This window comes from Topomyia yanbarensis, chromosome 3, assembly GCF_030247195.1.
Source record: "Topomyia yanbarensis strain Yona2022 chromosome 3, ASM3024719v1, whole genome shotgun sequence".
Classification (NCBI taxonomy): domain Eukaryota; kingdom Metazoa; phylum Arthropoda; class Insecta; order Diptera; family Culicidae; genus Topomyia; species Topomyia yanbarensis.
In genome coordinates this window covers 1,507,787-1,531,031 of record NC_080672.1, presented here as the reverse complement: position 1 = coordinate 1,531,031, position 23,245 = coordinate 1,507,787, and the positions used below count along the sequence as shown (strand labels likewise).

Here is a 23,245-nt window from a genome sequence, read left to right as displayed (position 1 = left end):
TTCTTAGCAGATCATACAATTTTTTTTTGCGTAATTACACCTTTTCACTTACACGGAAAAAATCTGCTCATAAGTTCATGATAAAAAAATCACGATTTCGTGAACTGAACGATTTACGAAAATCGTGACCAAATTCCTGAAACTGTGGATAATATCATGAAACTATTTGTGTTTTGGAAAAAAAAAACTAGTTTGCGCCAAAAAATAACAGGGCATTACATTCCAATATTTGGTTCGGTAACTGTGGTTATTCCCTAAACATGTTTAGTTTTTGGTAAGATTCTTGTTCATAATTTGGGGATTCCCTGGTTTGTATAAACCATACCAACTAAAAGAACCGACATTTAAGCGATGTTTATGATTTCAGGATCTATGTCGCAATTTTTGGTAATTTCTCATCACGATACCGTAAACTCATGATTACTATCAGATTTTTCTGACAGATGGGCGATTTATGTTCACGATTTCCGTAATTTTTATTCACGTCATCGTGATATATTCATGAGCTCGCTTTCGAATTTAACACGTGGTGTAATGTAGCTCATGTCCATGATATCGGCAGTTTTATCATGATGTTCTTAATTTTGTCTTCGTCTTATCGTTATTTGCTATTTTTTTTAATTTTGATCGTATTGTTCATTAGGAGTAATATGAACTGGATCATAAAAGTGTGACTGATTCACGTTATCCTGTTTAGTGAACGATATGACGAATACGATTTGTGGCTCTATATTGTATCTTTGGCGCTTAGTGAAGTTTTCGTTTTATGTCCAAGCGTCACATTGAACCTTATCAAATGAATAACGATGTTCGAGGTCCTTATAGTTTTCTTAAGTTGGCTGCTCGCACCTAATACTAGTCATTGTCAGCTGGATATAGCTATATGATATTTCATGAAAAAAGCCAAATTTTGTTAAATAGTTCACGTGAATTATATGAAATTGAAAATGATTATTGATTATTTTAACTCTTACGTCCCCAACCCCTATTTCATTGAAAATGTTAAATTTCAAAATAATGGTTCTCAGACGCGTTCCAACTAAATTTTATTCGTTTTTTTTGGAAACGATCACAAAATTTGTCCAGTTTTTGAAACCGAGGCCACCTTTCCGGAACTGATCGTAGTTCTGGATTTATTGCGACGCACAAAGCTTTATGATTTTGTGAAACAAACGTATTGACCAACATTCTGAGGGTTTTTGATCGCTTTGGCCCAGGGTATTCCGAGAACCTGGTTCCTCCGGTGAAGGGGACACTTTTCAACTGATTATAAAACCCGTCTTGCAGGTTGTCAAACTTTATAATTTTGTAAAACAAGAGCACTGGAGACCATTTTAAGGGTTTTTGGTCAAATTGGACACACTCCGGGATCTTACCGGAACCTGGTTTCTCTGGTAAAAAGGGCACACTCCGAGGTATTTCGGGAACCGAGTTCCTTCGGCAAACAGGACACTTTTGGACCCTTTTGAAACCTTGTCTTACGGCATGTCAAACTGCATGAATTTGCGAAACAACTACGCTAAAAGATATTTTGAGGGTTTTTGGTCTAATTGGCCATACTCCGGGGTATTCCGGAAACCTGGTCCCTCTGGCAAAGAGGACAATTTTCGACTGGTTACAAAACCCTTCTTTATGATTTTGCAAAACAAGTACACTGGAGGTCATTTTGAGTTTCCGGGCGAATTTGCCACAATCCGGGAAATTCCGGGAACCTGGTTATCTGGCAAAGAGGACACATTTCAACCGATTATAAAACCCGTCTTGTGGGGTGTCAAACTGCATGATTTTGCACAACCAATGAACAAGAGAACATTTTAAGAGTTTTGGTCAAACTGGATACACCCCGGGATATTCCGGAAACCTGGTTTCTCCGGCAAAGAGGACACTTTTCAACAGCAGGGTTACAAAAGGGTCGGGTTATGCAACTAATCGAAAATCGTCCCTTTTTACCGGAGAAAACAGGTTGCCGGAAGATCCCGGGGTGTGTCCAATTTGACCAAAAGCCCTCGAAATGGTGTCCAGTGCACTTGTGTTGCAAAATTATAAAGTTTGACACCCCACAAGACGGGTTTTATAATCAGTCGAAAAGTGTCCTCTTTATCGGTTCCTCCGGAATACTCTGGGTTGTGGCCAATTCGACTAAAAACCCTCAGAATGTTGGTCAATACATATGTTTTACAAAATCATAATGTTTTGTGCGTCGCAAGACTGGTTTGAAGACCGCTGTGAAAGTTTTTTTTTCGGAAAGGGCGGTAACCCCAGTACTCCCAACAATATATCCGGAGCAACGACCAATTGCGGAAAGATGGTCTCGGTTTCTAAAATTGGACAAATTTTGTGATTGTTTCCAAAAAACCGCATCAAATTTGGTTGGAACGCGGCTGAATTTGAAATTTAACTTTCCCAATGAAATGTGGGATGGGAACGTAAGAGTTAAATATCACAAACACTCAGGATAGATCATGAATCATGTACTAGTAATCATGGACTAGTTTACGAATACTTGAACAATATTTTACGATTTTGTGCATTATTTCCCGGGCACGCACAGTCCTATACTAGGAATCATGAACCAGTCCATGTTTCCATGAATAATATTTCATGATTTTGTGAACTAGTTCACAAGCACGAATTGTCAGTTGTGACTAATTCCCTAAGAATCACAAATAAGTTCACGCACACATGAATAATATTATCCATTTTCGTGACCTATTCCACGAGCACGGAAATTTAATCGTAACTAATATGTTAGGACTCATGAAACTAGTTCACGATGATTAAAAGGATTGATGAATAACCAAATCATGTTCAAGAAGTAATAAATCATGAATCAGTTCATGACGCATAGTCGATATTAGAATAATTTTCCCAAATCTATGAATAAAATCACGAGTCAAGCATTGGTTTTATGAATAAGGTTCAGAAAGATGTGAACTAGTTCACGTGATGCTGGGTCGTTAGGCCGCATGAACATTAGACCGAATGGACATTATAGACCGACTCGACATTATAGACCGACTGGACATTATAGACCGACTGGACATTATAGACCGACTGGACATTTTAGACCGAAAGGACATTATAGACTGAATGAACATTAGATTAAATGGATATTAGACCGAATGGACATTAGACCGAATGGACATTACAGGCCGAATGGACGTTATAGACCGACTGGACATTGTAGACCGAATGGACATTATAGACAGAATTGACATTATAGACCGAATAGACATTATTGACAGAATGGACATTATAGACCGAATGGACGTTATAGACCGAATGGACGTTATAGACCGACTGGACATTGTAGACCGAATGGACATTATAGACAGAATTGACATTATAGACCGAATAGACATTATAGACAGAATGGACATTATAGACCGAATGGACGTTATAGACCGAATGAACATTATAGATCCAATTGACATTATAAACCGAAGGGACATTGTACACCGAATGGACATTATAGACGGAATGGACATTATAGACCGAATGGACATTAGTGACCGAATGGACATTATAGACCGAATGGACATTATAGACCGACTGGAAATTATAGACCGAATGGACATTATAGACCGAATGGACATTTTGGGCCGACTGGACATTGTAGACCGAATGGACATTATAGACCGAATGGACATTATAGACCAAATGGACATTAGTGACCGAATGGACATTATAGACCGAATGGACATTATAGAACGAATGGACGTTATAGACCGAATGGACATTATAGACAGAATGGATATTATAGACCGAATGGACATTAGTGACCGAATGGACATTAGTGACCGAGTGGACATTATAGACCGACTGGACATTATAGACCGAATGGACATTATAGACCAAATGGACATTATAGACAGAATGGATATTATAGACCGAATGGACATTATAGACCTACTGGAAATTATAGACCGAGTGGACATTATAGACCGACTGAACATTATAGACCGAATGGAAATTGTACACCGAATGGACATTATGGACGGAATGGACGTTATAGACCGAATGGACATTAGTGACCGAATGGACATTATAGACCGAATGGACATTGTAGACCGAATGGACATTATAGACAGAATGGACATTAGGCCGAATACACGCTATATTCATGTTATGTTTAACATTGAGTGGGAAAAAAGTCGAAACTTATTTGGCCGAGCTTTCGGGGATTCTTGATTATTATTTGCTTACCTTGCTTCCCAATTATTTGTTTATATCCTTCTTTTTATCATGAGCTGTTCTTTCGAATTATGCATAGTGTAAAACGTTCTAGCCAGCCCTGTTAGATATTGACCAGCTTTATTATTTCGGCTTTATACACCATTTTAAAATTGACAAGTTATTGAATACATGTACATGTGAAATGCGACTTTGCCGCGTATCCTAGACCAAGTATCCGAAGCGGCACGAAGTCACTGAGAGTTCACCGGGCGAGGAAACCGCCAACAAGCCATCGGAAGCGGCGGCCTGTCGCAAGCAAACTTGTGAAATATAAATATAAATATAATACAGTGGAGACCCGATTTTACGAGCGCTCGATTTTATCAGTCCCCGATTTTATCTACCCCCGTTTTTATCAGCTTTTTGACCCGATTTTATCAGCTTCGTATGAAAATTGATAGTCGGTAGTTTGATGGGCTCTAGCAGACGAATCAAGCTGAATTCGAGTCAATCCTTTCTTGAGCATATATTTCTTTTAATTTTCACTGTCAGACCCCCTTAAGAGGAACTTAAAGTAAATAATCAGAAAAGATTGTGAGGCTATATCTAAGGACCAAAAAAGAATATTTTAAGAGCTTCGGTTTATTAAATAGACAGAAAAATATATGTCCTGATTTTGTCAATGTCCCCGTTTTATCAGCTTAAAATTCGGGGCTGTTAAAAACGGGTCTTCACTGTAATAATAAACTAACTAGTTTTGGTTTGCTCACTACCCAAATATAAATATATGTTAATGGTAACCCTTTATTTAAAACTGATCGTTGTTTTGAATCTTGTGTTCAGTTTCAAGTAATCTATTTGGTTTTTTCGGCCTTGTGTCCTTCAGGCTATTGACCATTCGGTCTAATGACCATACGATTTAGTTTCGATTCGGCCTAATCACCATTCGGCCTAATGTCCATTCGTCTTAATGTCCATTGAACCTAATGCCCATTGAACCTAATGCCCAATCGGCCGAATGACCTTCGATCAAACGGCTTTCGGCCTAATGGCCGGACACCAGTTTACGTACAGAAAATCGTTTTGGTAACATGGCGATAGCCGTGACTGAAGTTCACAAAACAAAAGCAAATATCTCCACTATAAAAGCGTTATGTAGGCGTTACTGAAAGGATATTGAACATAATTTTAAAACATGAATTTTGTTCATGGTAGTGTTTTTGAAACGTAAAAATGTGATTTGTTTCAGAATTCATTGCACTTTATTCACGATTTTGGGAACAAATTTTTCCTTGTAGCCATGTGCCCAAAATCTTAATTTATACTTCATTTTCATCACACGACATTTTCAAATCGAAGAATTTAAACCATATGAAAAAGTAAACAAACGAAAGATGATTGTCCAACTCACAGCATGCTTTGATAGGCTCATTCAAACCATCAGAAATACTGGAATATTTCTAATGGTTTGATTGCGCCCATCAAAGCATGCTGGGAGTAATTTAGTAAAATTTTGAAAGAATTTTCGGCATAAAGCTTCAGCAAATCCCATGTAGAACAGTGCTTAAATCTGTCACCTCATTCGATGAATTAACCATCGAAGGATACAATCGCTGAAAGAAGGGGTCATTTTGCAGTCAACTGCATCAAGTATGTTTCACTGCGGGGAGAAAGCTTATCAGGATGCTTTTAAGTAGGTCAGAAGTATTTAAAGCTGTAAAAATACGGTCCACAATACCAGAGAATTTTATTAAGCCATCGCTGATTTTTTCCTCTGACTGAGATATGGGAACACTTGGGATTTTTGATGTCCCAGGAAGTACTGCGAAGTCCTTTTCTGAGCTCAGGTTTCTGAGAGCTACTTGCTTCGGTTTTGTACCAGTACTTCCTCTAGCAGTTATTTTTAAAGCACCTTGAAGAGACACCTTTTGGTCTTTACAACAAGGTTTATGAGAAGAAATGTTCCTTCTTTTTCTATTGCTTCTAGGTACAGCAGAAGCTGTTCCATCCTGAAGTCGCCTTCGTCAGTAGACAAATTAGTATAGATATTCGTAGAGACCGGTGGTGTAGCTATCTTTAGCATTTCTGCAAAAGATCGCTTATAGCGTACCTGAAGGGAACGCTTCAGTTTCTCCTCACGCTGTACGCGGAAGGAAACTTTACAACATCTCTTTCACAGGAATCACCCACATGATTCCCACCGCATTTGCCACATCGAACTTTCTTGCTACAGTGATATGTGTTGTGCTCCAGTTGTTTGCAATTAGTACAGTTCATGACCCACGACAGAAAAAGGAGAACAGATAGACGAACCTTGTCAGGGTAGAGCGAAATCTGCAAAGGTCAGTTGACATATGTCCTCTTTCGGTCAGCTGCGACTGATGCTGAATGCAAACGTTTGCAGTCCAGAATGTTCACTGGCTGACGCATGGGGTCTTTAAAACCAATCCCATGTGTCAGCGGATACGCGCAATTCAAACGCGAATTGGGAATGATCCCATAGATTTCCACCCGAATTGCTGATATATATATATATATATATATATATATATATATATATATATATATATATATATATATATATATATATATATATATATATATATATATATATATATATATATATATATATATATATATATATATATATATATATATATATATATATATATATATATATATATATATATATATATATATATATATATATATATATATATATATATATATATATATATATATATATATATATATATATATATATATATATATATATATATATATATATATATATATATATATATATATATATATATATATATATATATATATATATATATATATATATATATATATATATATATATATATATATATATATATATATATATATATATATATATATATATATATATATATATATATATATATATATATATATATATATATATATATATACCCTGTACTCCCTCGTAAAGGGCACGTAACTAGCAATATTATTTGCCTGCTTCAAACTATTTACCACCATGCTATATTTCACCCTAAGGAAGAAAATTTGGTAAAAACCAAAATTTCTCACTAGGGTGAAAATTTGTTGGTACAAACCAGTCTTTGTACAGGAGGGCACAAATCCTTATTTCATACTATGTTGCGTTTCGGCTTCGCCTCATCAGAAACCGACACTAACACATTGTCGGAATAGATTAGCGCCGGCTTGACGCAAATCCCTTAAAACTAAAACACACTATGTGTTTCAATCAAACGACTGATCAAACGTGATGTCCCGTTCGAGCAGAAGTTCTGTTTATGCCGATGAGACACAAGTGAAGCCGAAACTTGTCTTGGCTTAGCAGGCCTATGCGAAAGCACTATGCTATATTTCACCCTAAGGAAGAAAATTTGGTAAAAACCAAAATTTCTCACTAGGGTGAAAATTTGTTGGTACAAACCAGTCTTTGTACAGGAGGGCACAAATCCTTATTTCATACTATGTTGCGTTTCGGCTTCGCCTCATCAGAAACCGACACTAACACATTGTCGGAATAGATTAGCGCCGGCTTGACGCAAATCCCTTAAAACTAAAACACACTATGTGTTTCAATCAAACGACTGATCAAACGTGATGTCCCTAGTTTTAAGGGATTTGCGTCAAGCCGGCGCTAATCTATTCCGACAATATTTACCACCGCCCAAAGCTTATCAGGGCTACTTTTTGGTATGCAATAGATTTGAAAACTTTTGGTCTTTGGCCCGGAATAAGAATTCATGTGGCCCGCTCATCTCACCTTGAGATGAATCATCGTCAGAGGAAGTCATTTTTGCACGGGCCTAGGGTCCAGTGCAGGATTATAGAAGAGACAAGAAAGCAAATGTAAAATAATGGTGGTACTTAACTTCAGTTGAGTTCGCAATGCATACAGCAGCAGCAGCAAATAGGGAAACACCGGAAAATTCAATCGAACCAATCCAGCTTTTCATTTTAAAACTTTTTGCTTTCTAGCCCTTCCTCTTCTGTAAGTAACAGTTGGAACTGTTACAGCAATTCCTTGGGGCATACTTAAGGACATTATACATGCGAGCCACAACATACACACCCCTCTCCCTGCCTAACCATATATCTGACATGAGCAAACATAAAAATACGTTTTTCAACACACTAACCTTGCTGGTGTGCCACGAAACTGCTACTTAAGGAAGCTAGAATATTTTCCTATACAATCAATCCGAGTTTTTGACGGAATGCCATCTGTAGCTCCTATTTTGTGCGAAAATATCACCCCTCTTCACTTGGGGTTTCTTTTCGAAACACTCTTCTTCTCGTTTTCATTGCACTTTTTCAAATGCACTTTTTTCACACACCACTGCAAAAACACTCGCGAAACTTTAATCGTTTACTAACAAAACTTCAAATTTTCCGCCAATGTGCAGATGACCAAAGGAAAATGTTCGGAAACTCTCATTTGTGCATTTGAATTTTCACTTCAGATTTCAGTTTTTCCTAATGTAAACAAGCGAGTTGGTGCCTAGCAACGTGGCTTCCACATATCTTCACCTTAAACAAAACTGTCCGTGATAATCGACGATCAGCTGACAAAGCAATCTTACTGTATGTGAAAACATACTTTTTTCTATTAGAACGTAAGAAAGAGTGACCTGTCACAGACGAGAGGTCGCCTACTATGCCAAGACAGTAAAACGGTAACTAAATACAGAATATAAACGGATGTTAAAAATGAAGAATCTTGATCAGCTGCTTGCTTTCGACTAATTCTAGATGTCCGACATAAATTAGGCAGTCAAATCAGAAAGTGGCATTTTCTCTCTATTTAGCTCGTTTGGTCACTAAATCTATACTCACGCCAAAACTATTTCAATAAATCCACAGGCGATGCAGAGCGGAGCAGTAGTGCATGTGATGACGAGATCTGTGATAGAAGCAACGCTGTTACCAGTAACGAATGCCTAGCAACCGATAGTAGTGACTGTGGTAGTAATCCTAGTAGACGATGCTCATCGTACAAATATGCTTCCAGCATTGCGTTGCCGGGCGGCGGCGGCGGTAGCAGCAGCAGCGAGGCGACGTCACCGATCAACAACGAGGGCAACGTAGTGCAGCGAACGGATAGTTGCGTCGATCCAGACGAGATTAGCAATTATCTAAGCATAAACAATAGTCGTAGTAGTAGTTGTTGTGATATTCCCGCTGAAACCTCGCCCATGATTAGTGGCAGTGGAAAAGGTAGGAGCAAGAGTGGCATCGAGGACGATCTGGAGATCGGTTTGCACCGGCGGACCTATCAGCTTCAGAAGCAGGCTCGTCGACAGCGGACAGAATCGTCCGACTGTTGTGATATCGAGATCGATACCTGTGCCGAGGAAGAAGATGAAGAGGATGATTCCATGCTGACGTCCATGAACTCAGCGGCCACGACGGCAACCGTCGCATCTAACAAGTCACAGTTGAATGTTCCGGATATTCCGAGTGGCCACGACACTAGTGTTAATATTGTTGACAACCCTGTTAGTGAGAGCAACGAGCATACTGCGGGTTACGCCACCAGCAGTCTCGTTATGGGCGATTCAGTAACACCTCAGCCTCACTCGCACAACAAAGTAACAACGACGCCTTCAAACATAAGCAATTGCAGCGGGTTGCCGACCGTGACTGTGGTACAGTTGAAGCAGAAGCAAAACTTGCACTACTTTCTGCGGGTGATCTTCAATCATTGCAAGGTTAATATATTTTACTGTGCTTTTTTGTTTGTTTTTATGTTGAAAGTGAAAATTGGGAGCTCGTTACTGAGATCCTTCCAAACTAATTTTGCGCATCCTTGATTGTTCCTTTAATATTAATGCTAGTACTAAACAACAATATAAAACACGCAACGCCAATAACAAAATGCAATTTAATTTGCTCTGAGAAGGTCAAAAGAACACTTTCGGGTTGCTCACTGGAGCTAATTAATCATACATGAGGGACGCAGTGCAACTTTTGCACCGTGGTTGGCTGACAGATGGAAAACCTTCGCTATGAGAGGGAATGGACTGGATAGCGGATAGGACTCGCCATTAGAGTAGTTTCGGTATATACAAACTGCACCGAAATAAAAATCTATGGAACAACAAGGCTGCAATCTACACTGCAATCCAATTACACTAATTGTAGTCCCATTTGGGGTGGCTTAACTTTCACTGGGGATGAATTTTCACAGCAACGATGACAGACCGCGGGGTAGGTATATAGGCTGAGGCTGTAAAGCGCGAGATAGATGCCTGGCGCCGGTAAACCTGCACGCCGAAAGCATACCCGAGAAGCTAATTTCAATCAATAAATTAATATTAATTTGATATTTAATTTTCATCTACACGATGACGCAAATGAGCGGAACTGATTTTTGTTTTGCGGCAGCAGTTCGTTCGTTAGGATGTGCTATTTTTTAAGTGTTTCGGTATTTAAAAATGGTATGGAAATAGTTCTATTTGAATTTGAATGACATTTGAATGAAATGCTACATAATTACAATGATATTTTCCATAAATATTCGTAATAGGAATTCAATCGTTAAGCAAGCAATTTTTCAGGATATGTTTTATAGCCGAGACTGACGATGCTTCGGATACAATTTATGGTTTATTTGTAGCCTTCAAAAATTTTCAACTACTTATATACATTTTTTTCATCCACAGAGTTCCGGTATAGGAGAACCCAGCGTATACCATGCCTTAGTTGTGATATTTCTGGAGTTTTTCGCGTGGGGTCTGTTAACGATGCCTGTGATAAATGTGAGTAATATATATGCTACGGTTTAAGTCATCTTAAAGCACGATTTAAAAGCCGATTTGTTAATATTTACGCATAAACGAATTGATTGTATGTACACTGAATTTTTACATTGAATTGAATATTAGCTAGAAAATCAGTCGATCGGAGGGGTTTTATCACCTTTTTCGTGGGACGAGATACAAAGATGATGTCTACGACAAAGTTGTATGTCAGGTAATTATATATCTTGTGAAATTTGAAATATGGCATCGAACAAATTTTAAAATGTGGTGCATTTTGCAAAACATAATTTGTAAGTTAAATTTTCAACTAAAACATGCTCTATTTCAAAACGTACAGAACCAACATAGTTTGCGTTTTGAGAAGATATATTTAAAATGATAGAACTTACAACTTTCTCGAAGACATCACATTTCTATCTAGCTTTATTAAAAAGTTGATAACGGCGCTGTCTTAGCTACTGAATTCCTCACTAGTACGATTCAACCAAATAAAGCGCTAGGTGCCATACAACAACTTTCCCGAAGACACCATAACTCTGTAACGAAAGATAATGGCAAGGGGAATATTTTTTATATATTTCAATATTTTTTTAATTATATAACAGTTTATTTTTGGTAAAAAGTTTATTTAACTTTCTAACGAAAGAAACTTGAGGTTCAGCAAAGTTAAAGGTTTTTTCTTGAAATTAGAACCCACCCACTGTAAACTTTTATCGTGAGAACGAAACTCTATATTGTAATTCATGAAAAACCAATTTTTTTATTTAACTAGTGCAGTTTTCATTTTACTAACATAACATAAGATGATTTTTAGAGTTTTTCAAGACGAGTATTTCCTTCACATCAAAACTCTAGGTTATATTATTAGAAAGAAATAAATACTTATAATATCAAAAATTGACTTTTTAAACAATGTTGTGAATCTTTTAAAAAAATATCGTTATCGCAATTTTTGCACAATCATACCTTATCTGTACTTGAAAAAGAATTGGTATTCTAAGTTGAATCTTTGGTTAAAGTGTTGATTAATTCGAGATTTTTGTTGTTCATGGTGCTCTGGAAACTCTTAATTGATCTCAATTTGCCAAGACCAGTAGCTGTTTACTTCGCTTCAGTATGAAATCATGTGAACTCTTTCCACCGGGTTCTATTGCTACAATGGCCAATTTGCTTATATTGAGTGCAAGGCACGACACGTGGTATAAATAGCTGAACAGGCAGAATAACCTTGTCGAACAAGACGTAATTAGGCGATGCAGTTCCACCAAAGGTCACTCGATACGAGTTTAAAGGAACATATAATTTTGTTCCGTGCCATGCGTTTACGATTTAGTACGACAAACTCGAATCAGTGACCACACCGTCGATCTTAACATTGCGGGCAGGCATGTAGACGCAGTAGTCTTTCATAAAATGCTAATAATCGCCAGTAATGTCATTAGCTTGCTTTAGACAGGATATTACAATTCTGAGCTGATCTCGGCCAACTTTGGAGATATCTGCAACGGGGGAAATGTCTGCGTCAGTTCTTTCGGAATCTTTAGAATTGTTAGGGGATTATTTTCGATCCAAAAGAAGATCAAATTTCGTCCGACTGAGTTCAATATGTTGATTTTTTGTTTGAAAGTCGGAGTCTAGTTCGATGTTCATTTTAGCCTCAGCTGTGTTTTTTTACCAGAAGAGTTCATTTATGCTCGGGCTAGAGTCTAACGCTTTAAGAATACGGAGGAAGAAATTATTGGAGACTTAAGAAATTGAAAAACAGGAGAAAATAAAGAAAAAATGTTATCACCTATCTTTATTCGATGTATGGTTGATTGGCACCGATATTCTAAAGAAATAGCAAAAATTATGTGAACAACAGAAACTGATCTTAAAAGCATTTTTGTTTAACTCGCTTATGTAAAATTAATGGTGCGCTATGTTTGGGATATAATTGAAATGTCGTGACACACACACCCTAAAATGCTGTCCGTAAATCCTTTTATTAAATCTAGAAGAACAATACACTATAAAAAGAAACTGGCCAAAATTTAGTTCATTTCGGTCAAGTATGAAAAAGTTACGCAAATTTGAAAGTGTCGCAATAACTATCGACTTATCTTTCCAGTGTCGGGCTTGTCGGCATACAGAAACATAGTTCCTAATCGATGGAGCCCAAAAATGAAGGGCTCAGTGCAGGAACGGCTCAAGTCAAAAATATCAAAAGCGGACTATTTACAAATTATTGTATGTTATTGAAATTTTCAAAGATTTTTTCGAATGCTAAAAAATATTTTTATTCAAATAAATAGTTTGAAACATACACCCAACCGGCTGTTCGGCCATATATGGAAGCTGTCCTTCAATGTCAGCTTCCTTCCCCGAACAGCCTAGATAAGCCGTGTAGTGTCGGAAGTGGCTGTTTCAGCCGGTTAAGAATTGCACTACGGACCACCTGTTCCGGTGGTAAAAACTCCCCACACAGGGAACCCAAATTGATAGTGTCATGCGACCCGTGCTATTGTTAAAATTATTGAGGGGGTTTAAAATATTATCAATGGCGAACGGAGCCTGGGAAGTATCGGAGCGAACTTCCCAGTATGAAGCCCTTTCTGTATTCCTATGTCAGTGATGTAGTGGACTGTTCACTCTACACAAAGAATTTTTCTTCGCAGAGGTTTGGCAGAATTTTGCTGGGTTTTCAAAGTTTGGGTGTTTGCTAAGTTTTTCAGCTGATGGAAGTTCGCTGAAGTTTTGCTAGGTTTCTGTCTCCAAATTTCGGTGTGTACGGACGAACCTGTCGTGTTGGTTGTGATCCACTAGGAGGCTGATAAGTCCATTATCTTTCTCTGAAAAAGAAAAAAACAGCATATAGGCCGTGTGGCATCCGGTGGGTTGAAGTATCTTAGCCAATAATGGATCCACTGGTTTTCTGCTCCCAGGTCGTAAGAGGTGACTGAAAGCAGAAATTCCTAAGTGAAGATGTATCTGGTAGGGTAGGGAAAAATCTGCCAGTCGCGAACGGAGTATCATGGGCCTTGCCCTTACTGTGTTAAGCGAATCTCTGACACAGTGCACGTTTTGTTTCTTCGCAAGTCGTGGGACTCAAATGATGAGTGACAAAACTAAAAAACATGGGTTTTATATTTACACAATAAATTGGATCAACTCGATACTTACAAACCGTGAAATAACTAGCACGCTTGGAAACACGTCACTGACTATGAAAACAAATAAGGGATGTCCTCAAGGCGGAGTTCTATCACCCTTATTGTGGTCATTAGTTGTAGACGAGCTATTGAAATCATTAACTGAAACGGGATACGAAGTGATTGGATTTGTTAACGATGCCTGTGATAAATGTGAGTAATATATAGGGTGAAGTGCCTATTTTCACCATACTAAGGAGGGCGCCTCACTGATTCATTAATTACTCGGCCTACAAACAATGGAATACGCACAAATTGGCATCAACAGCTTTGCTTCGTTGTTAAGTACCAAGATAATAACATACATGCGCTGAAAACAGTGAAATTCTCGTGTTTGAGCGAAACGAAAACATGAATCGAGTGCCCCTATTGTTGCGCTACCATTTGACTCAATGCGTTAAACAAAGATGGCAGACACTGCTCTAACCAACGGCTTCAAATTCAAAGACTGTCTTTTGAAAAGGGTCAAACTTTTTTTACCAGTTTTTTTCAAATGGCTTAAGTCTAAAAATGACAAATTCTGTAAAAAAAATTATGTATGAGTGAGTGATTTTCACAAAATTAGTCAAATTTTTGAATAAAAATATTGAAAAAATTCTTCATCGACTCCTACACTAAAAAAATCGACTTTAAAAATTGAAAGTCGAATTACAAAAAAAACTTTGATTTGGATAAGTTTTGTTCCAAGATAGGTAATTATGTTCACTACCTACCGTCAAAAATTCAGGGGCACTTTCGAGAAAAAAAGTTATTTGAAAAAAAAACTTTTCCTTGTCCAAACTGATTTTTTCAGCGCATTTTCATAATCATAATTTCATAATCATCTAAGCACAGTCATAATCATCTAAGAATCCAATTTCCCAGCAGCTAGTTTCCTGATACATGCAAAAAGTATCAGTAACGAATTTGGTATAGCATCTCGTACTGGACTGGAACGAGTCCGAAGGGATTCGTTTAACGGAGATCCTGTACTAGAACACTTAGCGCACGACCAGACAACATGTTTAATATCGCGATAACCGCCACCACAATGATGTACATGACTCGAGATATCACCCGAATGAAGTCACGACCCTCATCCATTCTCTTGGACCAAGGTGTGTTGATACCTTTGGGATACCTGAACTTCCATCGCCCACGAAATTTGCCAATTTTCGAGTGTCCTCTGAGAAGAAATATTTAAAAACTCGTTGAAGCTACGCGATCTTTCATAAATATCACCTTCTAATGCGTAAATGACCACCTTCTCATTGTCATTCTAATCCAAGTGTCCGCCTTCTCATTACCCGGAATGGAGTACTGCGAAAGAACTCAAATTAAGGTAATCTGCTATGATTTTGTCAGACAAAGCACTCAACAACTCCCATGTTTTCTCTAGGATATACAAAGAGTGCTTTCCATGCTCCATCAAACGGAGAGCCTCCTGTAACTGTAACGGTATGGGCATGGTCGTTGAAGGGTAAATACAAAACCATCAGTGTTGTGGGGAGAATGTTGGCAGCACAACCTCTTTTATGATTGCACTACTGTCATAATAATTAGCATAAAAGCGATGCATAGCTGTCATCATATGACGAACGTTCCGTGTATTCCAATCACAGGATGAATCGAATACATAACATATGCCCCAGCCACCAGACGAAACATTGTTTCTCTGATGATCCGTTCGTTAATCCGTCGACGGACCGGTGCCAATAATCGCGTTTTTCAGTTTTCATCAAGTTTTTGATTTTCATTTGTAGCAATACACGCGATATTAGGTAAAGCTCGGGCGATCCGACGTTCAAAAATCCCTTTCGCGTACAATTCTAAACTTTCTCTGCCCACCACGAATTAGGAGACTGTTCACGGTTGTTCGCGTCGGGTACCCGTTTTGTCTGACCTTTTATCGTAGTTTTTTTGGAGATGATCCACTGTGACCAGTATTTAAATCTATTGTGGTACGCCCCTTCCTTAATCTAAGTGTACTATCTACTATGACATATCACTATTGATGAGTGATTGTCGTTATTGAGATACACACTCTTCCTAGTTAGGCACTCCACTTCGTACTTGGGATTTGCAGTCCAAATATCAAAAGGCTCCAATGTTCCTTTACCGAGGACTCTTAGCTTGCGTTGCATCAGTGCACTGCATTCGCAGAGCAGATGCTCTGATGTTTCACTTCCAAATCCGTAGACGCGGCATGTATCATTTGTAAGTTTACCAATTTTTTTAAGATGATATTTACTCGGACCGTGTCCGGTAAGTAGTCCTGTGATGATGCTTAGTTTTTTTTGTTTAGTCTAAGCAACTCCAGGCTTTTTTTCTTGTTGGGTGAGATAAATTTCTTTGATTGTCGTAGTCCAGGTGTGGTACTCCTATTGGTCTTTATAGCAGTGATTTCCCACTTTTTCAATTCCATTTTGAGGGCACTCGATGAGACTCCACAGAATGGTTCTGGGCCGATAAAATTAGTGGAAGACCCTCTTCTTGCTAGCTCATCGGCTTTTTCATTCCCTGCAACTCCAAAATTCCCCTGGAACCCAGTATAAATTAACATGATTTTTCACTGCCAATTGTCGTAGTGCAAGAATACACTCACATACTAGTTTTGAGCGACATATAGGAGTCCTTAATGCGTTGAGCGCAGCCTGACTATCTGAGAAAATGCAGATATCTGCATACCGGTATTTTCTCTTCAGACACACGTAAGTGCATTCTAGAATGGCATATATTTCTGCTTGAAACACTTTCGGCCAGTATCTCATCGAGATACTGTAGCGTTTATTCCTGGTCCTGTAATACCAGATCTTGTCAAATGGTTCATTTTTGACCCATCTGTGAAGAAAATTACTGAGCCTGGGCGGAGACTAGGGCCACTTTGTTCCCAGGTTGACCGTTCAGGCTCCATAATTTTGTAAGTAGTTTCAAAGTTCGGCATCGCATGCAACCAGTCTTCATTTGCAATGACGAGGCTATTTATAGGTAAATCTTTCAGAACCGTAAGATGTCCTGTTAAATTTCCAGATAATAATTGTTTATAACGACTTATTTTCAATGCGCTTTTTTCCGCCTCAAGTTGTACCACCTGATATAGCGGAAGGAGATGCAACATTGCATCTAATGCTTTTGAGGCATATGTTAGTCTTGGCGAGGCATATGATATTCTTGGTTTGACTATTGTAGAGTATAACCAGTGAACCATACTTTTTACCAATTGTTCTACTGCACACCCAAAGAGCACTAGTTGCCTTGCTTATAACCTGCTCAATGTGCGCATTCCAGTTTAGTTTTTTATCGAGTATCAATCCCATATACCTTACCTCAGAGGACATTTCAATTACTGTTTCGTCGAGAAAAGTGTTGATATGGAATATTTCCTTTTTCAAGTAAACGGGATTATGATTGTTTTGGAGGGATTTAAGTTCAGTCCCTCCTTTATTTGAGATAACATAATCACATTTTCCCCTACCGAGGGTTACAACATCATCTGCAAATCCAAGCACTTCGTATCCCATTTCAGTTAATGATTTCAATAGCTCGTCTACAACTAATAACCACAATAAGGGTGATAGAACTCCGCCTTGAGGACATCCCTTATTTGTTTTCATAGTCAGTGGCGTGTTTCCAAGCGTGCTAGTTATTTCACGGTTTGTAAGTATTGAGTTGATCCAATTTATTGTGTAAATATCAAACCCATGTTTTCTCATAGCATTCCGCATTGAACTATGAAATGCATTGTCGAAAGCTCCTTCTATGTCTCAAAAAGCCGCAAGTGAGATTTCTTCTGTTTCAATAGTTTTCTCTAGTTTTCCAACCAACATCATTACACATGTACATCTATTGTTGATTTGTTGGTTTGATATGCGAATTGAAATTCGCTCAGTGGAGAGTCTTTCAAGTACTCTGCTTTAAGGTGTAAGTCAATCATTTTCTCCATTATTTTCAGAAGTATGGAGGTTAGGCTGATTGTCCTAAAAGATTTTGGAAGTGATGTATCGTGCTTCCCCGATTTTGGTATAAATATTACCCTTGTTTGTCTCCAGCTTGTAGGTATATAGTTTAGTATTAGACTTGCCCTAAACATTTTCGTCAGGTATGGAATGATGTGCTGTTTGCTTTTCTGTAGCATTATTGGCAGTATTCCGTCCATCCCTGGCGATTTGAATGGTTCAAAGGAGTCGATCGCCCATTTCACCTTTGCGTCTGTAATTATAGCACTGAATATTTCGTGAGCTTCGGTACTAACTTCATATGAGTCAGGCTCTGCTTCAATTTGATTCTGTGTTTGTATATAATTAATGGTAAACGAACCAGGAAAATGTTTCTCCATCATGATACTGTTTCTTGGGAATCAATGGTGAAAGTTCCGTCGTCCTTCTTCACACTACCTAACCCGTTTGTATGATCTTTTGAGAGAGTTTTTTGTAGTCTTGCAATGACGGGAGTTTGTTCAACCCGCTCGCACATCAACCTCCAACTCTTTCTTCGCGATTTCCTAATTTCTAGGTTATATGCCGAAAGAGACTTTTTATACTCATCCCACTGTCCAGTCCGTTTAGCCCGGTTGAACAGTTTTCTGGAAACTCCTGCTTTATATTCGAAGAGTATATGCGTGTGGTCTGATAGAGAAATTTCATCAGACACATGCCAGTTTATGATGTTTTCAGAGAGTTTTGTACTTGACATTGTCAGATCCAGCACTTCCTCGCGTATCTCCTTTATAAAAGTAGGTTTGTTGCCTCTATTACATATATCAATATTGTTGGATAATGTATATTCTATAAGGCACTTACCCGTTTCGTTGATATCACTACTTCCCCATACTGTATGATGGGCGTTTGCATCGCAACCAATAATGAACTGCTTATTTCTTTTCCTACAGTAGCCAACAAACTCAGTTACTTCCTGTGGAGGGGCTTCATCTGATTCCCCTGGGAAGTAAGCAGAAGCGACTATAATATCAGTCCTCCCTCTCGTTGTTGGTATATTTAACTGTATTGCCACTATGTTTCTTTTTATGAATTCGGTTATTGGTGTAAAGTTAACATTTGCACTTACCAGAATAGCCGCTCGTGGCATATTCACCGAGTTGTCAAATATTATCTTACCCGTTTGTGTAGATATTCCTAGAACATTGTTTTTCAAAGCCCATGGTTCTTGGATTAAAGCCACGTCTATATTTTCTTTTGTGAATCTGCGACAAAGGATTCCAGTTGCTCTTTTCGCATGATGCAGATTCGCCTGGATACATTTTTTGGTTTTGTCACTCATCATTTGAGTCCCACGACTCGCGAAGAAACAAAACGTCCACTGTGTCAGAGATTCGCTTAGCAAAGTAAGGGCAAGGCCCATGATACTCAGTTCGCGACTGGCATATTTTTCCCAGCCAGCCATTCAGTCCTCGACACGGAGATACATCTTGACTTAGGGATTTCTGCTTTCAGTCGCCTATTACGACCTGGGAGTAGAAGTCCAGTGGATCCATTCTTGGCTGAGATACTTCAACCCGCCGGATGCCACACGGCCTATAGGCTGTTTATTTTCCAGAGAAAGATAATAGACTTATCAGCCTCCTAGTGGATCACAGCCAACACGACAGGTTCGTCCGTACACACCGAAATTTGAAAACAGAAACCCAGCAGAACTTCAACGAACTTCCATCAGCTGAAAACTCTAGTAATCCCCAAACTGTTGAAAACCCAGCAAAATTCTGCCTAACCTCGGCGAAAAAGTTCGGTGTGTAGAGTGAAAAGTCACTGCATCACTGACATAGGAATGCAGAAAGGGCTTCATTCTGGGGAGTTCGCCTCGATACTTCCCAGGCTCCGTTCGCCATTGAGAATATTTTAAACACCCTCAATAATTTTAACCATAGCACGGGTCGCATGACACTATGGAATTGGGGTTCCCTGTTTGGGGGTGTTACCACCGGAACAGGTGGTCCGTGCACCTGCTTTTGAAACACACGGCTTATCTAGGCTGTTTGGAGAAGGAAGCTGACATTGAAGGACAGCTTCCATAGATGGCCGAACAGCCGGTAAATCGTAGTTCAAATGCATTGTGTAAAACCTGCGGGAAAATGTAGGGACATGTGGAAATTCCTGCTAGTTTCTAAGATTACCGAAACCAGGAACCACTTACTTCGGTTTTCTAATAGCACCCTTCAAGGGACACTCTCAGGCCTTGAAGCTTAGAAGATAAAACTGATTTTCCTCTTTCGGGAATTTATAGGCATATTAGAAGATGTTTCCTCAATGGGATGGTCAGACTCCCGCTCCTTAGTGTACAAGGAAACGTAGAAATTTGTCGTTGTCGGTGGCGTAGCGCTTTTTTGCATTTTTTGGAGCGTTCCTTAAAAGAACGTTTCATTTTGTCCCCGTATAATTTATATGCAGGATATGTCGAGAGATCATGCGGAGTCTCTTCACAGTAGGAAAACTTTTTATGATTCTCTCCGCATTTCCACAGCGCGCCTTGTTTCTACAATAAGTCACTGTAGACACAATTGTTTGCAACGACGGTAGCTCATGCCTCGTGGCACAAAAATGCGAACAGGTAGACTAGTCCCGTCCAAAAGATCAAAGTTTGAAAGAGCAGATTCGGCGACAGGTTCGAAATTGAGGCTGATGGAAAATAAGTTCTCATATACTCCAGGACAAAACCTAATTGCTTGCGAACCAGAATTTTCACTGGCCGAAGGGCAAAGGGTTCTTGAAGGTGCGAACCCTATAGGGGTCGCAATTAAGGCCCCTGTTGGAGACTACACCATCAATCTCTACTTCCCGGGCGAGTACATAGACAAGATACTTCTTCGTACACGGCCAAGTGGTATTTAGTTAAATCTCGCATATATCCATGATGTTAAATGGCTTGTCTTTGCACTCATTCAAGTTTGTTATGATTATATACTAAATTCGTTACTGATACTTTTTGCATGTATCAGGCAACTATCAGTTGGGAAATTGGATTCTGAGATGATTATGACTTTTATTGGTTTAGTTTTCGATAAAAATACACTGAAAAAAAAATTGTTTGGACAAGGAAAAGTTTTTTTTTCAAATAGGTTTTTCCTTGAAAGTGCGCAACTTGAATTTTTGACTGTAGGTAGGGAACATACTTACCTATCTTGGAACAGAATTACATACAAATAAAAAATGTTTTTTTTTGCAAAACAAATTTACGTTTTTCAAATCGATTTTTTTCAGCGTAGGAGTCAATGAAGATTTTTTTCAACATTTTTATTCAAAAATTTGACTAATTATGTGAAAATCACTCCTACAACATTTTTGTAGGATTTGTCATTGTTACACTATAGCCATTTGAAAAAAAAAAATGGTGGAGTTTAACCCTTTTCAAAAGATAGCCTAGATCATTTTTGGAAAAACAAAGCCTTCATGTACAGAAAGTTTCATTAAAATCTGAGAAGGCGCTGCCAACTCTGAATACGATTTAGCGCGAAATTCGTCTTTGTTAATATTTACGCATAAACGGAATTGATTATAAGCACACTTGTAGATTTGAAATATTGTACTTCGTTTACAAACCCTGCCCTTTAGCTCAGTAAGGGGAATGGGCGCGTTTGGTTAGTTTGGTCGGGGCACATTTCGATTGTGGGTCAGTGAATGAATGACGCGCAAAAATGCCTGAGCCGATGGCAATCTTTGCATCAAAAATCAATTTCTGGCACCTACCCGCCAAGACCATTCCAAAAATACCCATATTGATTGGGTTATAGATGATTTCACTAAACCGGAAGTCCATTCGAGTGTTCGGGTTTCGATCGTTCGTACACACGTGCATTCTTGCATCCCATCATCGCGGTTTCATAAGACGATCGGCGTGATCACTACCACATGAACACAACGAAGTTGAAGTGAAGAACAATAGGTGATGGCGGCATGGCTGCTGTTCCGTCGTTCAGCGGAAAGGACTTCCCGGCGCTGGGGCTTCTCCCTCACCGAGTGGCTGTTCGGCCATCTATGGGAGCTGTCCATAAATGTCAGCTTCTTTCTCCGAACAGCCTAGATAAGCCGTGTAGTGTCGGTAGTGGTTGTTTCAACCGGCTAAGAATTACACTACGGACTACCTGTTCCGGTGGTAACACCAAACAGGGAATCCCAATTCCATAGTGTCATGCGACCCGTGCTATGGGTAAAATTGTTGAGGGGGTTTAAAATATTCTCAATGGCGAACGGAGCCTGGGAAGAGCCGGGCGAACTCCCCAGTAACTGGCTGTGGTCCACCAGGAGGTTGATAACTCTATTATCTTTCTCCGGACAAAACCAGCCTAGAGGCACCCACCGGATGCGGGTTTGAAGTATGTCAGTTATGGAAATAACAGTCAAATTCATTCGCAAAGGTGGCCGCGTCACTTATGAGGAGGCAAAGAGCTTTAGACCGATCAGTCTGACCTCCTTCCTTCTCAAATCAGTGGAACGTTTAATCGACCACTACGTTCGGGATGGTAGCTTGGGCGAGCACCCGATGCATGCAATGCAACATGCATATCAGCGGAGGAAGTCTACTACCATCCTGTTACACAATGTTGTCTACAACATTGAAAAAGCTTTTTCACAAAAGCAATCAAGTTTAGGAGTTTTTCTCGATATTGAAGGTGCTTTTGACAACGTGTCTTTCGAATCCATTTTGGAAACAGCACGAGATCATGGAGTACCTTCATATATCACGAACTGGATACACGCAACGCTTAGCAACCGACATCTGTGCTCATCGTTAAGACAAGTAGAGATGAGGAAACTGAGTGTCTGCGGATGTCCTCAAGGTGGTGTAACTAGCCACACAAGACTGTGGCCCCAAATGGTTACTTGGGATGAATATACACTTGCTCCCAGTGACCTTACCAGAGGCGACGCGTCGGTACGTTCAACCTGTCCATTGAACAGGTTGCCAAGATCAGCCGACTCGAAGCCCATTTTGAGTTAACAGTAGCACGATAACTATTTTAAATGAAAGTAATAATATCCAAACTTTGAAGTTCGACAATTTCTAGAGCATTTTTTTCAAAACGACGTACCTACAATGAGTGACTTTGTTTACTTTCTCTTCTGTTAATATGTAATTCGGTCGCTTAACATTTATCCCTCAACT

At 39.0% G+C, this 23,245-nt stretch overlaps 1 protein-coding gene across 6 annotated transcripts in view; it reads left to right on the top strand.

The window, feature by feature from the left end:
• LOC131693475 (hippocampus abundant transcript 1 protein) overlaps positions 1-23,245 on the top strand; it is a 133,815-nt gene that overhangs the window by 80,179 nt on the left and 30,391 nt on the right. For 5 of the 6 annotated variants that reach the window (XM_058981332.1, XM_058981328.1, XM_058981331.1 and 2 more), the window contains exons 3-4: positions 9,061-9,908; positions 10,863-10,958. In XM_058981332.1, the coding sequence (XP_058837315.1) occupies positions 9,061-9,908; positions 10,863-10,958 (944 nt within the window). The remainder of the gene's footprint in view (positions 1-9,060; positions 9,909-10,862; positions 10,959-23,245) is intronic. The other variant, XM_058981333.1, reaches the window with a different exon arrangement.